The 16,988-nt window shown below is 37.7% G+C and overlaps 1 protein-coding gene across 1 annotated transcript; it reads right to left on the bottom strand.

Moving 5' to 3' along the window:
- fhdc1 (FH2 domain containing 1) lies at nt 1–15,341 on the bottom strand (the record flags this gene model as incomplete). The annotated part of the gene is made up of 11 exons (XM_079461944.1): nt 1–4,395; nt 4,541–4,705; nt 5,112–5,229; nt 6,653–6,723; nt 6,814–6,921; nt 7,704–7,774; nt 8,603–8,703; nt 8,803–8,888; nt 9,012–9,114; nt 11,626–11,687; nt 14,895–15,341. 11 exons carry the CDS (start codon nt 15,339–15,341, stop codon nt 2,245–2,247), a joined length of 3,483 nt encoding a protein of 1,160 aa, XP_079318070.1. The 3' UTR covers nt 1–2,244.
- Between the last annotated feature and the right edge of the window lie 1,647 nt (nt 15,342–16,988).

The following is a 16,988-nucleotide window of genomic DNA, read 5'->3' as shown; positions in this document are numbered from 1 at the left end:
CACATAGACTTTTATTGATTAGCTTATATTGATTGTAATAATACAACCACAGATAAAACGGCTCAAAAATAACATTCAAAATTGAAATTTCAAGCACTAACATTCAAAATGATCTGAATGGACAAATGCAACCTTCATTTTCATTTTAAGTCACTCAAAGTTATCTAAATCAACAACCTTGACTATCGTAGTGTTTTTGTTGTGTATATGATTAAACTGCAATCTACAGCTGGAACAAGGATTCCATTGTGCCAGATTTCCCCATGTTGCCATGGATGCATTCTAATGCATGTTAATCAATCGGTACTAAATACAAAAGTCAATACAGTACATTAACTTTTCTCACAACATGAAAAAGGCATTGTACAATGTAACTGAGGCACACCTGCAGAAAAGCCATTGATTCACTTGATAAATGATTCAGAGTGAACCATCAGAATATCTGAACCAGAGGTGGCAAATGTGATTCTAGAGGTAGAATGATTTTAGGCCTTCTGTGTTGTCATAGTGTGAAATCAGCACTACATTGAATTAGCGCATTATACATAGAAACAAAATAAAAACAGCATTCTATTAGTGTTGACTTATTATTACAATTAAATAAAGCTGTTTTATACAATGGCTTCATAATAGACACAAAGAAAGCTAAGAAAAATAGATAGCTTTGCTGTGAGGCAAGCTGATGGTAGTGAAGTTATGCCCTTGGTCAAGGGCATAACAGCAGTAGTCACAGACAGTAGCCTGCACATTGACAGTATAGTGCACACACTTTCCTAATAAGACTTATTCTAACACTGATTTGTTGGTTTTTAAGAACACAGATACTGTTGTATGTAAACATACGTTACTTCCTCAAACACATGCTGTCAGAACATTGCATACAGTGTATGTGCTTTCTCAAATGTTTACACCACACAATATTCTATAGTCTCCCCTCTAGCACCATGTTTTGCCACTCCTGGTTAACAGTATGGCTTTACAAATAAGTAGCAGTATATTCGCAAAACAGTCACAACAGCAGCAAGATTGTACAGCAGTTTATAGTGAAATTCAATCTGAAAGCAAATCAGCAGCCACTGAAGATGTAAGACCTGCTTTATATTAGGTGTCTTTACTTTCTTTATATACAATGTGACCTTGCATGTGAAAAACCCAACTTAGGTATTTTTTGTGATTGACTCTACATAAATGGATCCTACATAATGTAAAGATCGATCTGTGAAAATATAATCTTTAATATAAACTGAGTAATGCCATGTCAAACACTGAAATCATAGGGGTTGTAATTAGATTATGAGTTTTCACAGGCAGGGTCACATATGTGTTGTTAAATTGTTGGTAAATGTGTTTTCTTTATCTCTAATCCTAAACTACACTGTACAAATGTAAATAAAAAGGTTTTACCTGTAAAAGTTTGTCTTTTACTGTAATTCTTTTTTTACTGTATTTTAAAATTTTGTTTAAAAAATGACAGGTTTATTCACATTATATGTGGAAAATCTGTAAAGAAAAATAACAGTGTACCCCATAACACATACTAAACGATTTCTCTTATATACTGTAAATACACTGGTTTTAAAGACACCTAATATATTCTGAGATATTTTCTGAAGAGGCTTTAAAGTTTAAACTATGAGGTGCTGCACTCAACTTCCATTGCATCAGCTACGCCAAGATGTATGTGGAAAACATTCATAGACATTCATCACGTCAGCTTGATTTGTCATGCACAGAAAACATTTTGGTGGAATATCTTTGAGTGGAACATCTGTTTCCTTCATTTGTTTTAATGAAAATGTTATCTTAGTAAACACTACTACTTACATTATAAGATAAAGCGAGCATGTCAATATATGACAAATTGTCTTTGTGAGAATATGTGAAACAGCTCACATATTTAATTACTAAAAATATAATCTAAGTATAATTTGTGATTGATGTGTTTTAAGTGTGAGTTCATGACAGTTGATGATGTGTAAAGTACACGAAGGCCATCAGAACCATCCGTGTATGGATGTGAAAGTGCTTCTAACATATGCTGTCAAATGGTGACAGTAGCTTACATAACTTTAGAAACAATTGCAGAGCATCTATTTCAGCTACATTCTAAAGGCTGAAGATACATTCAGGACAATATGAGACAACGAGTGGCTCTTTAGTGACACTAGTGGTGCATGTGCAGAAAATGTATTTAATCTGCCATGTTCAACATTGTTTTTATACCTAGTATGTTATATGTCCACTCTACTTCCATGTTGGTTTATTGGTCCTGCATACAGAAACAGAGTCTCTATTCTGTGTGGATCTCTCTGAAAAACTGCTAGATTTAAAGGAATGCTCTCGTCCGGACTGTAGAGGTGTTGTGTCACTTCGACTGGAAGCCCTTACGCTCTGAACCCTCCTTAAAGACCCCCCTAGTTTGTCCTCACTCCTTGGCAAAGGTCCGCTACCGACCGAGTCCGTTCTAGCAACAGAAGCCAATCTCTGAGAGCCAGTTCTTGATAAAGTGGAACTCTTTGATGGTATCCCTACTGCAGGTGGTGCAGGGGAGTCGTTTTTAGATCTGGAAGAGGATGCTACAGTGTTGCGAGCAAAACTGGGGAATGAACCTTTGGGGGTTTTGTTTAGAGTCTCACCTGTAATTCCTTCCGAAGTAACTTGGGCCTGTGCTAGGGCCAAGGCTCGCATTGTTGAACGACACATCTTTTCTTCTGGTGCTGGTTTTGAGATGTTACGAATAGGTTTGGCATTTGATTTCTTGTAGGAGGGTGTGCGTTGAATTGACTCCCTTGTCCAGTGAGGGTTGGTGTTGCTTGCCGGTGTTCCTCTTTGCGCCCTGGGATTCTCTGGAGGGAGACTGGAAGGTCTTGCGGGTCTGCTTTGTCTCTCACCTCTCCTAGCTGGCATGCTTTGGTCACGAAGTGGACGCCTGGGTTCAGCGCTTTCATGTCCAGGGGTTTTTTCTACTCTCTTCAAGTTACTACCAGATCGATTCTGCCTCGTAATGGGCACCACTTTACGCATGTTTTGCGTCTCAGTTGCTGTGAGGGCTCTTGGGCGACGGCTGGTATGCATAGACCCAGGTTTGGACAACGTCTTGGTTTTGACATGAATGGTAGCTTTGGGTTTACAGATCTGGACTGCCTTCTCATTTTTCCGCCCCTCAGCTGTGTCCCAGCTGTCTGTCTCTGCTTCTTCTGTAGTTACGGATGGACTGACTGGTTCTGGACTCTCTCTGTCAATGTTTTCTCCAAGATGTTCATAACTTAATGCAGAGTGACCATTGATGTACTCAAAATTGGAGGAAAGGGAATTGGCATCCTGAGGGATTCTTGAAAAGTTGGCATTCTGTGGCTTTGATTTAGTTCCAGATACTTCGTTAATAATGGGAAAACTCTCAATCTCAGAACAGTCCAACACAACAGAACAGTCAGTTTCAGTGCAGTCTATGATATTTAACACAGGTTTCTTATTGGACGCAGATGGATCAAGGGGCAGTGGGGTATCACACGTTGTTGAGGAAAAGGTGCTTGTGTCCACTTCCTCCTCCTTGGACATATCGTCCCATAGTTTTTCAGGCGTGGGTGCTTTCTCAGAACTTCTACTAGATGGAGGGCTATCAAGAACAAATAGATTGGAAGAGTTTTCATCTCTTTCCAGATCTGTCACTACAACTTCACACGGGTTGTCTAAACTAACATGAGTGTTGTTATTGACCTGGCTTGTTATTTCAAAGGGGTGTAGGCCAGGAACTAGTTTGTGTTTCTCTACACAAACACTCATGTGTCCAACACCTTGTCCAGATGTCTTCTGAAAAACATTCTTTGAGTTACTTAATTGGGGGGTAACTCCACCTTCTGAGAGAGATGTATAATTATTATTATTGTAGGGATCATTGTTCATGTTGTAGCCAGAAGTTGAGTGTTTAGCTAAAGGACTGATCGGTTCTGTTTCAGCCTTTGTTGGAGTTGAGACCATCTCTTGATAAGCTTGACTTTGTGGGTCCAGCTCCCTATTATTATCCTGTGAAAAAAGCCAGGGCATGGTCTTTCTCTTATGGTTCCTGCCGGGACGAGGAAGGCTGCTAAATTTGTTGTACTCAGAAGCTGAAGGCCCAGAGACGAGCTCCACATAGCCACGGTCACCAACCGTGTGATGATAGCGACGAGCACTAGCCGAGCGCCCCAAAAAACTGTGGGGGCTTTGAGGTCTTGAATGAAGCAAGAAGTCCATAAGACCTTCTTTTGATAGGATGTCAACGTCATTTTCACTACTACTCCGACCAAAGCCTACATTTTCACCTTTCTCATTTCCAGCCCAGGCAGACTGTCTCTCCTCCAGTTCCCGTAAGCGTCGCCGTCTGGCTTCATCTTTTAATTCTCTGTCCAGGTTGTCCTGCAGGAGAGTGCAATAAGAGGGAATGACTACACAGAACACGTCCATGTTGTAATGTCAGATACAGATAAACTCTTGATTCCTATTACTTCTTGTTCATTGAAATAATGTTTTTTTTACTTTTTCATGAAAATGTATGTCATACCTTGACTGCCTTTTTGAACTTAAGACAAAAGTCTTGGAAGATTCTAAAGCACTCATCCAATATAAAGGTGTCTTTGTCTTCACAGAAAAAGTCAATGAGAGCATTGCCCTCCTTGCGCAAGTCAAGTCTGTGGCATTTAAGGTCCTGCAGGGCTTGTGTAGCGCTCTAATAAATAAATAAACAAATGACAAATGCACAAAAATTAACATTAGTGGGAGGAACAAGGGAAATCCTTTTCATAATATCAAAAATGTAATAATAGCACCATTATGACATTAGATATTGGAGTCAACACTGTTCTGACCAAATCATATAAAATAAAAGATAATGACAATAGTAACAAAAACAACCAAAATAATTGCTTAAATCTGCAAATGATAACTTTTGCCTCAATGTTGCCATTCTGTTTAGAGCATTACATTACATATCTCTATATAAGCTGAAGTCAATTTCCCATAAGTTCTTACTCAAGTTATTTAGTTAATTTTTCCCCTGCAAAACATAATGTATTATAGCTTTAACAAATGAAAAATGGAAATATTAAACTCTTATTGGAAAATAATTAATTTACCTGCAAAAATGGATCTAGCTGCTTTTGCAGTACATTGTCATCCTGAATTTTCTGCTCCAAAGAACGCGTTTTGACATATAGAGAAGAATACTCTGCCTCAATGTTTTCTACTGAGATTCTGCAACAATGAAAAAATAAGGCAGTGAAATATTGAGAACCGACAGCAGAGAAGTAATGAGAAGTTAGTCTTCTATATTAAGAGCATTTCTTTATATAAAATCAAAACTTGGACCTAATGCATAAAAGTGAAAACATTATATTTATTTATTTTATATCTTCGTTCAAAAGTGACTTTGATGTTTTTTTATTATGAATTGCAAAGCAACATGCAGCATAACATCAGTACATCATTGCCTGACCCTGACTTAAACACAGACTCACTCTTCAGCATAGTGGTGACCAACAAAAAAATTATGTCAGAAAAGAAAACTTATGTTGTTTTTAATGAAAAATACTGTCAGCTGTTGTTGCCAGTAAACTACCGTAAACATACGGGAACTTCCTGTTTTTATTCGTCCAGTCAATTCACAGTGAAAAACATGAGCCACACCCACTATTCATCTTGGAAATATGTCCACATACTGAAGACGATCACTACTTCTGCTTCACAGGGACTGCAGCATTACATCCATTACTTTTTATAGTTGTTTAAAGTCACCATTGTTGTGATCAGAGCTTTTGGCTGCTGTGACAGTGTTTTGTTATAGCAAATAATAACGAAATCAAATTTGATAAGGTTCTTTTTCAGACATTCTGATGTTCTAAAGTTTCTTATTAGGTTTTTGTTACAATGGTCTAAATGGGTTACATTGGAGACCCACATTTCCTGCAAAAATCCATATAAAGAGTGTTTGAACAGTTAAAAGGTTTGAATTTAATTTTTGACTCAGACATCAAGAAGCAGTGAATGAATCTCAACAGTGGTGACCAACAAATGAAACGCTTACTGCTGCAATGCATGCTGGGAGTCATGGATGAGTTTTGTACTTTGATGGTACCCAGAATGCATCGGGTTTATCTTAAGAGGTTTTTTGGTTGTCACCATTGTTGAGACGAAAATTTGTATTCTTGATGTTTGCTAGTCCATTTTACATGTGCAAGATGTGTTGTAAAACCTTCAGAATATAATTTTATTTCATACAGTCAGATAATTAGAATGACATAATCACTTTATATCAGTACCTAAACTCTACAACAACTGTTTCAGTGCATGTTTTATTAAATCTAGGGAAACACTTAACTTAAGATGCAAATGGTCAAGATGCCAACTAAAGCAAAGACTCATCACCATAATGGTCACTCACCGAAAGTAATCAACATGTAAACTTGTGTTAATTCTTAATAGAACTTTTGAAGACACCAGTTGAAAAAAATCTGGCATTTCATTGATAATTTCCCAGACAATTTTACAGAGTTTTTCTGTATTTTTTACGGACACGTTTTACCAACAGGTTTCATCTGTGAAACCTACAGAATTTCACAGTTTCATATCACGGCATTTTTACAGTGCAGACATATCTTAGAAACAAAGTGAAATATACCTAGCTGCACTCTGGACACATGTTAGTTTCTCTGGAAACTTCAAAAGGGCCTCGTCTTTTTTCTGTGCTTCCTGAAAGTAAAAGTGGCAAGTCAATGTAAAATAAAAACAGCAAAAACACTGCAGTACACCACATTTGCATTTGGTTCTAGTTCTAGTTACCAGTGCCACAAAATGGAGCAGGTTCATGCCAGGTTTGTTGGCCTTGGTGTCAGCCAGAGAGAGCAGGGAAGACAGTTTGAAGCCCACAGCATTGCCTGCATAGCCACCCTATAAACAAAAAATATGAAGCCAACTAAAATCCTGCATCTACTATTCAAAAGTTCTGCAGCTTCCTCTCAATTTTCAAGTTTAAGGTACTTTATTGGCATTTATTGGCCTCTCTTTTATCCATTAGTATCATTCACACATCAACTGCTTAACCAACACTGTAATGTAATTTGCCAGCCATTTCCATTAAACAGCTGCGCCATTTTATTCCAGAAGAACGTTTTTTATTTCGTCCTAAGAAACAACTTCAGTAACTCGACGCAAGTGTCTTTTGCTAGTTTCAGCCTGTTTCAGTTCTCATTTTCACATCAGGAGCCACTCGTTTAAATAGCAAATGCATTTACATCCATTTGTGCTGGGCTAATCCGAGGTGTACCACTGACCAGCTGAAACCTGGTCTAAAGATAATGGTGCAATATTTTCTTGGTTATTTAAAGAGCGTGTTAGTAATATGTGCCCATAGAATGCATGCACTCTCTTCCAACACACAGAGGGACGTGCAGCAGCACACAAACATACCAAATATTAAAAATGGAAGGATTATAGTGTCAAAGATTATTATTGTGTACATAAAGATAAAATTCGGACTTGTCCTGTAGTTGGACTGCGCGAGGTTAAATGGTCTGCTTGTGCACGTGGTTAAAGCACGCAGGTAGACCATCGACAGGACAAGTCTGTATACTGGATTCTATCTACACAATAATAACGTTTGCCGTTTCCTCGCTGGAAAAGCATTCAGTCTTTGATCTATCAAATTCTGCCAACTAAATAGAAAATCTTACAGCATTCATGATGTTTCCAGCTTGGAGAACCAAATGTAGAATGGCATGGAGCTCTTCACAAGTCATTATTTCTGTGGAATAATCAATACAAACATTATTTTTAAACGCGGAATTCAACATTCATACACTTACTATTTTGTGTCATATTCTCTATTCTTTAAGAAATGCACTTGGACATGTGTCCTTGTTTATGTTAGGCTGTTATAATGATGAAGTACATTAGTAATACTTTTTTAACAGTAGTTAAATGATTATTAACGGAGTGCTAAACATTATGCTATTACTGTACATCGAAGTACTGTTGAGTTGTAGAAAGGTCATACAACATTGGTTTCTGTTAATGGCTACTAAAGACATTGCTGACAGATAGAAAGTGACTCAGCACCTCCAATTTCTCCGACTGAGCCCTGATGAAAATTCACTCGGCTGTCCACACGTAAAGGTAATAAGCTGATTGTTTGAGCAAACTATCAAATTGTATGTGGCTGTATTTTGTGCGAACAAACAAGCATGAGCAAAAGCCACACATAAAAACAGGCTGGACACACTTATATTATACAAAGAATAAAGATTCCTGTAGCTCAAATTTAGAGCATTGCATTAGCGACGCAAAAGTTGAAGGTTTGTTTACCAGGGAACACATTTCTGCACCCATCAGATAACATATTTATTTAGGGGAAACTAGCGAAAGCAGATAACGCAGTCCCCGGTACAACACATGAGCAGAGCAGCACTGACATTTTTAGCACATCAACTTTGCATGTTTCATGCATGTAAATCTTTGGTTAGAGGAGTTAGAGGAATTAACTTGGCAAGATGCTTACACAATATTTAGAAAACTACTAATGCAGATAAACAGACTATAGATCTCTAAATACTTTAATGCATTATGGTCTTACCTTCGGTAGCCTGACGCACAATGCTAATCTCCCGACACATTGATGCACAAGATGGATGGAACTCTTCCTGGAGTACCATAGCCTCAATACTCACCTCAAAGCTTTAAAAGTGGACACACAAGCATAGTTGAATTGCATGTATTCCAAGAGGATAAATGAGCATATAAATTGATGTCTCATGGATAAGAGCGTTCTCTTACCATGGTACTTGAATCAACAGGAACATGAAGGAATCGACCAGTGTCAGATTATTGGGATCTCCTTTGAATTCTCTCAATCTCTTTACCTGGTCATAAATATTGTGTTATGATTTAAGTTTACAGTCATACATGAAATACACCAACACTTTTCATACACTATGCATCCTCTATGAATATAATGTACAGATGAGGTTTAAAGGTCTTCTCACCTCTTCTGACTCAGGTAGTAGTTTGAGTAGTTCTTTCAGTGGTTCAGCCCCATACTGTTTACTGTTGCCCAGACGGATATCTTCTACTATTGCATGATTGGACCTGAGGGAGCAAAGCAAGTACAAAACAGACGATCATGTGTTTGTTCTGGCAACAAGACCACTAAGAACCTACATGAGACTAACCCACGCACACTTCAATGTATGCTCCATAGAAATACACACATGAAGGCCAATTCACACCGCACAGACAAATTATCTGTGTGATGCCCCGTCTGTGTCTGTTGCTATTGGTCTGTTTTCACCCAACTGAACATGCTCAATCGGGATTTGTTGGGTGTTGGAATGTCTAAGCAGTGTGGTATAATTTACAGGTATTCATTTAAAAAAGAGGTCCAGGCCGGGGTACGCAAAATAATATGATTCGGAATGGGCACGGTCTATGAGCCACAGGCAAAACTAAAAAGTGTTGATTTCCGATTAATTTGAAGTTTCATAAAAATAAGCACATTAAGCCCTCATCTATCCCGCTCCGAATAGTGTTTAAACATCTAAAATTATACTTATTTGTGAGTTTTCGACGAGGTGTAGGGCGATCTAAAAAGGTTTCATCAAATATTTGTAAATACAAAGGATGAGTGTCCATCGGAAGCAATTGCACTTGTGCGCCTGTTTCGGTTTAGTTTTTTAAAACGTGCAGGAATGAGAAAATAAAGTGCGGGACCTGATTAATGTTATTATAATTATTAAGAGTAATTTGATAGGAATAGGCCACGATAGGCCTAGTACTTGAGCCGACCAACTTGTCAGTTGATGTTTGTTGGCATTTTGTCTGTGCGAAGTAATTCCCACGAAACAACTGAAACATCATGGCAGTTAAGATATTAATTATAAAACATAATTCGGTAACACCAAAAATGGTCATAGAAAAGATAATTCTGTTCTCTACCTTGCACAAATAATAATTTGAACATAGGAAAGAATTACTGTTAAATTATTTACTATTCTGTTTGTAATTTAAACAGATTAAATAAAAAGGGTTTAGCATTTTCAAATGACAAAACAATATTGGCTGTTTTTTATTTTTATGTATATATTTATGTATAATAAATATGAATATATTGTGGAAAAGAGAAGTGTCCGTGAAAGTGACCTATTTGTCAGTTATGGTGACCCTAAATTTAACCCACCCAGTGAGTAGTGAACACGCCGCGCATTGCAAGTGTTGAACACACTTACACCCGGAGCAGTGGGCAGCTATCACTGCAGCGCCGGGGAGCAAACGGGGTAAGGTGCCTTGCTCAAGGGCACGTCAGTCGCTACCTGCTGAGAATCAAACCGGTAATCTTCTGAGAGTCCGACTCTCTAACCACTAGGCCACAACTGTCCATCAATCCATGACTGATATTATCATCCTCTGTATCATTTTTAAAGACTGTTTAATCACACATGTACTAGTACCTTTCAAATGGCTACCAGGATAACAGATTACTTTAGATTTTTCTAGTTAAAAGCTTAAAGGAGAAGTTCACCTTAAAAATGAAATTCTGTCATGATTTACTCACCCTCTTGTCATTATATATCTTGATATTTTAAAGAATGTTGTTAACAGCCCCCCGTTTACTTAGAATAGAAGTGAATGGGGGGCTGTGCTGTTCTATTTTTTTCCAAATGTCTTTGCGTTCTGCAGGAAACAGAAAGTCATGCAGGTTTGAAATAAGAAGAGGGTGTATACATGATGGCAGAATTTTCATTTTGAAGGTGAACTACTCCTTTAAAAGTCTCTTGTCATGCTGTGTACATGACTTTTCTGACTCTCATTAGCAACTCAGGTTGTTTCCCCACATATGAAAAATGTTATACGTATATGTTATATTATTCATTATGTCTAATGATGTATGATTAATAAAAACTTGCTTAGGCATCACGACTTCTAATTTTTTAGCCAAACATGCTATGGGATTGAACATTTTTTAATGGTCGCCTGGTAATGAGGCTTTTTTAAAACCGTTTCAATTGTTTCTCACAAATGACCATATACTTTTCATTAATGTTCTGTCATACATGTGTGAACAATACACTAAGATGGGATAATCCTTTAGAGAACTTCCCTTCTACATTAGTGATTTAACAGTGTAAATATGACTCAGCATCTGCTGTGATCAGCCCTCGGTGACGGCTGATACAGTGTCCACACACATGCATACATACACAGGACAGAACTCATATGCACGCATAATAAACACAGACACAAAAACGATTCATATAAAAACATGTAAATAACTATGTGACCACCGCTAACTGTACTGTGTTGTCTTTAAGATGTGGAAATACTAGTTCAACAAATCAAACAAAAGCACTGTTTACACAGGACACATCCACCTGCCCGCTTCCGCTCATAACAGAATTTACAGACGCTTATCTTATTTTCTGCCTTAGCTGAATCGTATATCTCACAATGAATGTACGTGACATCCTTGTGTGAAATACTCAGGTGTCAAACCGAGTGCAAAAGCTATTGAACACTACACAAAAGCATTGGGTGTCCATTGACCACCAGATCACATTTCTGCGCTGGAACACATAAATAAAAGGACTTCTCTGAGAAACTTACTTTTTGAACTGTTTGAGGAAAATTCCAATGTTCATTCCTCTCTTGGAATCCAGGATGCTGACCTGGGAGAAGAGAGGGATGGAAAGATAATTCATTTGGATGAGAGGATGCACAGAAGGACAAAACGTTTTTATTATGATCACAAACAATGGGCATTCAAACAAAACATGGGCCCCTCGGATTTTGGGCTATAAAATGATTTAAATTTAAAAAGTGAGATTTGTTTTTATTACTGTAATAGGAATTCTTGCCTCATATTAACATGGATTTTTGTATGAATTATGAGTCTCCCAGTATTACAATAAATAAAAACACAGTAGTACAAAAAAACTCTCAGAATTATTGCACCTCTGCTTTTCAATTCCATATTCACTTGATTTAAATTTTGTATATACCTAAAAGAAAAAGCGACGAAACCTTTGTAGTGTGATGACTCATACGCTGAGGTCATTACCCAACATGACACAGCTTTTTATTGGCAACTAAACAGACATACAAGATGCCTCTCTCTCTCTTTCTAGCAAACACCTTTAAATGACTCATGTGTGTGATACATGCAATTTGTGCTGCTCAAAGAACACAAGCTCAAAGGACGAACAGGGCGGAGTCTGAAATTACACACAAGACCACACACGTGGTCCACGCCACCTCAAACAAACAATAGCTTAGCTACATTAGATCTGCACAGGTACACTTGGTGCCTTCGTGGATAATTACCAGACCTGCATCGACCACACAAAACAGCGAAGAAACACAGCTGGTCGCTTGGACACAAAATGACAAGGGACCATATGTTTTGAGTAATAGTGACATGTTTGTTTTATGCAGAGGTTGGAAACAAACTATGGTTTCCAGTACAGTGATAAGAAATGTGTACACATTTGATTAAAACAGAAAAAGATGACATTGAATGAACTACAGTACATGGTGCAAACAGTTCAGGGCAGTTATTGTTAATTTACATGTTAACATTTATTTAGCTGTGACAACTTTTTGAAATACTTGTTTGACATGTTATGAATAATAGTCTTTCTAGAAATGGATTGTGGGAGTTTCTTCTTAAATAATAAAACTCATGTTACCTACATGACATTGTGATCTTTAAAAGTCAAATAATCACAATAAATCTCCTTCTTGCATTTAAACATTTTTGCTTTCATTATTTGTAATGTAATGTTTACTGTATAATTTAGTGAATCAACAATGTAATTTTATTATTATAGCCCAGCATCATGTAGTGTCCATGGATCTACACTTCTCATTTTTAATCGAGAATAGTAGACCATCCTGGTAATTTTGGAATACTTACTGTATTTCAACATACTTTGATTTGGGACATACTAATATTAATTTGGAATAGTATTTAGAACGAATATGCGAATTGGGATGCAAAGACATAGATTTGGCAAAACACAGAAAAAACCTAAGCTCCAAAAATATAAAAAGTTTTCATACATGACATACATTTCTTTCAGAGATATAGGTTTGCCAATTTTTCATTTCATTAAAGAATGCCCCCCCCCCCCCCGGTGAAAAGAAACCGCAACCTTGGAAAAAACTAAGCATTTTGTAAAACATTAAAATAAGTGACAACAGGAAAGTTACACAGTGTAACAAATTAAAAGTAAAATAAATTCCAGAAAAATACTCAGTAAAAGAAACTTTAAACTTACTCCCGCAATGTTACTACCTATGTGAAACTATCGACCTCTGATAATGTGTGTACTTTACTGTATAATTATATATAAAGATAATTTAATAATGTGAATTCCCCCCTCAAAAAAAAGCTGAATTAACTGAATCAGTCTTTATCGACCTCTTAAGGCAAATGATGACAAAACGACAGCTGATGAAGCACTTCTTGTGAAGACTGTGATTAAGCAAAATTGCAAACTGCTCGGTTACAAGAATTCAGTGTTGTGCAATCCTAACACATGCTACTCAGTCAGGCACATTTAAAAATCAATTCAAATCAAATACTGTATGAAGTCCCAAGACTGCTACTGTAGGAGCGGAAATATGCTGAGCATTAGCAAAACCTGTACCACTATAGAGGGCAACTTCACTGTTGAGACAAATGACAAGTTCTGGCAATGAAACTCTAGATGGCACAGTGATATTCTAAGCCAATCGGACATAATAACCTTTAACACGCAGGGCCGCTGATTGGTTCCTTCTGCTCAACGTTTAAATCTTGGCTAGTGATTGTCGTAGCAGTGCAGCACGCTTCAGAAAGCATATGGATCTAAGATCAGTGAAGGATTTTGACTATATGGACTACTTACTCGCTGTGCATAATGTGTGGTCTGCCTAATTCATTTAAGAAAATTAGCAACCCCATAAATAACTCATATGCTTGAGCTAAATATTAAGCTTATTGGTAGTGGCCTTTATGCATCCGTTTTATACAGCTCGAACAACATGGAGTCTAGAGCATGTTATCGCTCAAACATGCCGAAAGTAACTGATATGAGAACAGGTTAAATGAATAAACGTTCTCAGTAGTATGAATTTTAACTGGCATACAAAGCCTGTTTATGCTCTGTATAATGCGTTTCATGCCTTGATGTAACTAAATCTGTGAATGTGTATGTTATCTGTAAATGTATTGATGTTGTGGTTACCTCCGGCGACTGTTGAGCGCTGTAGCAGGCGTAATTAGCATTAGCAGATTTATTATACTGCGTCACATGTGTGTTTACATTAATAACGTGTAATTGCCCAGCTACACCATGCCTATTTGTATTTCTGTCCTGACAATTCACGTAGGGTTTGGCATGGTAGTGTACATGAGCTATAAATGTATTTTGTCTTGACGGAATAGATCTGCTACGCTGCTGCTGCACGGCGGCATAACTTTACACGGCGCAGCTGATTTGTTCCTTCTATAACAGCAGAGCTTGCTGCTCAACGTTTATATCTTTGCTAATCATTGTCGTAGCAGTGCATCGAGCTTAAGAAACCCTCCTCCTTCCCCAGCTCCACATGTATAGATCTGCAACAAGGTGATCAAGCACGCTATAGGGGGGTTATTCATATATGTTACATGTGCAGCAGCAAGATTCCTTACATGCAAACAGCAGCATGTAGTGGATGTATTGGCAGTAACAAGCCTCTGTACTTGCTCCGCCTAGCAGATCTATTCCACAAAGACCAAATATTTTTATATGTCATGTACACTAACAAGCTAAACCCTTCAGGAGTCCATCAGACAATATTGTGCAGCAGCTATTAATAGTGATGATTCAGTTCTGCTCGGGTTGACTTACCTCACCCTTGCTCTCCTTAAATGAGCCTCTGGATCTCCTAGAACAAGGATGTCCACTGCCCGTCATGGTTCGAACATCCTCCTGCTGGCCAAAGAGCTCCTCAACAGACTTCACGTCAATTTGATACTGCTGCTGTCTCACTGCCAGAGTCCAAATATTGGGTTTTCCCCTCACCTTCTCTTCTGGAATGGTTTTCCAGAAGAAGCTCCGTACCCGCCGTTTCTTCCGTGAAGCGTGCGTTTGACCGGGATGTCCCAGCAGCGGTGGAGGAGGTGGAGGGGCTGGTGGGGGTCCCTCTGATGGACTGACAAGGCTGTCACTTCCATGGCTTGGGTCATTTGTGGATATTGCAGAAGGTTCTGGGAAATCCAGTGGACTTACTGCAGGTCTGGTATGGTTGCATGCCGACTCGTCCACGGCAGATGTCACACTAGCCATGATAAGCATCACTTTAGCATTGAAGTCCTGAAGGGCCACTGAACAAATACTTCACAAATCTGGATGTATGGAAGGTCATTTCAAGCAGAATGCATGAGAAGTTTGTTCTTGATTTCACAAAGAATATAGAATTTATCTTTCACAACGCTACAGACTCTTGAGTTCACTTGAACTACCCAGTCCCATCATGCCGTGCCGTTACTTGCAGACTTTCGGTCAGAGGTCAAAGCCTTGGAACTGCAGGACAAAAGACAAAAACACACAATTACTGAGGTGCAGTCAAGCGAAGGATCTATAACATAGGAAATGAGAAAGTAACAGACATCAAAAGATATGTGGTTGTCCACTGAAGAAAAGCTCACAGTTGGAAAACACCAAATGCTATTGTTCAGCTTAAGTAGTTGAGGCCAACCTGCTTTGTGTAAAAATGATCCTGACAGACGAGTAAAATCTTTACTAATGAAAAATCAAACAAAGACCTTTCAAAGGAAAAGTAAATCGTGTAGCAAAATATTTTGGTATCAAAATGTATAATTCTACGACAAATAATTTTATATAACACTAAATTTTATTCTGATTATAATTATTAGTATGTTTAAAAACATAAATCTACAATATGTTGAGATTTCAGAACGAACAAATGTAATACCAATGTTGAGGTGCCTCAACCATCTGCTGATTTTATTTGTTTGCTACAATTATGAAAATGAATATACCTCACTGTTCTATCTACATACTTAGGAAGTTTGTGCTGTAAGAATTCACTGGGAGACATCAGACATAAGAACAGTGACTGATAAGGTGCTGTTTTATTATTTAAATTTGAAAAGGTCTCATTAATTAAAATAATGTTTGGGTCTACCAACAGGTCCAGTGGCTGTGCAGGGGTTTAATATTATGATCGTATGTTTTATGATCATGTGCAATCCAGTTCTTTACTTCTGATTAGTGGTTCAACGACCACTTGCTCTCATACACTCAAGAAATACATCAACAGAAAATTCGTTTTAACATACTTAAATACAGTATGTTAACAAATAGCACATGAAGTCAACAAGTTGAAATAAATATGAATTAAAGACAATATATGAAGTTTTATTTGCCACAACAACATTAACTATAGGCAGGAATTTTAATGCTGTTTTAAGGTTCAAGGTAACTTTACAACTTGTATTCAAATAAAGAGGTATTGACATAAGCCATAATGTGGGGTGTTCCAAATTGCCATATCCCTGATGTTAAAGCCCTTCACCCATCAGAGAGATCCTTTCGAATGCCCTGACCATGTGCCCATTAAGTGTTGAGATTAATCAAGGAGATATATTTTACAAGATGTACATGATCTATACATTATTGTTTATTTCTTTCTTAGCTGAGAATCTAAGTCTCACATGGCTGAATGTCATAATGAGAGGCGTTGACATACTGGTGATTCAGTCATGACCACATCTGCTATTTGAATATGCAAAGCAGCCAACATCAGAGAACCTTCAAAGTAAAGTGAGGTTGTCAGGGTGACCAGCAACCAATCAAATGCTTCTCCTCTACTGAATTGCAAAGATATTCAACCAAAGCAACAAACAAGAGGTCATTTTAGTCCTCTTTTATTTAAGATATGTTACATTTACAAGAGCACTTTTTCAACCATTTAAATTG

This window comes from Barbatula barbatula (genome assembly GCF_947034865.1).
Source record: "Barbatula barbatula genome assembly, chromosome: 8".
NCBI classification, from domain to species: Eukaryota; Metazoa; Chordata; class Actinopteri; order Cypriniformes; family Nemacheilidae; genus Barbatula; species Barbatula barbatula.
The sequence above is the reverse complement of the archived record's forward strand: the minus strand, read 5'-3'. Positions and strand labels throughout refer to the sequence as shown.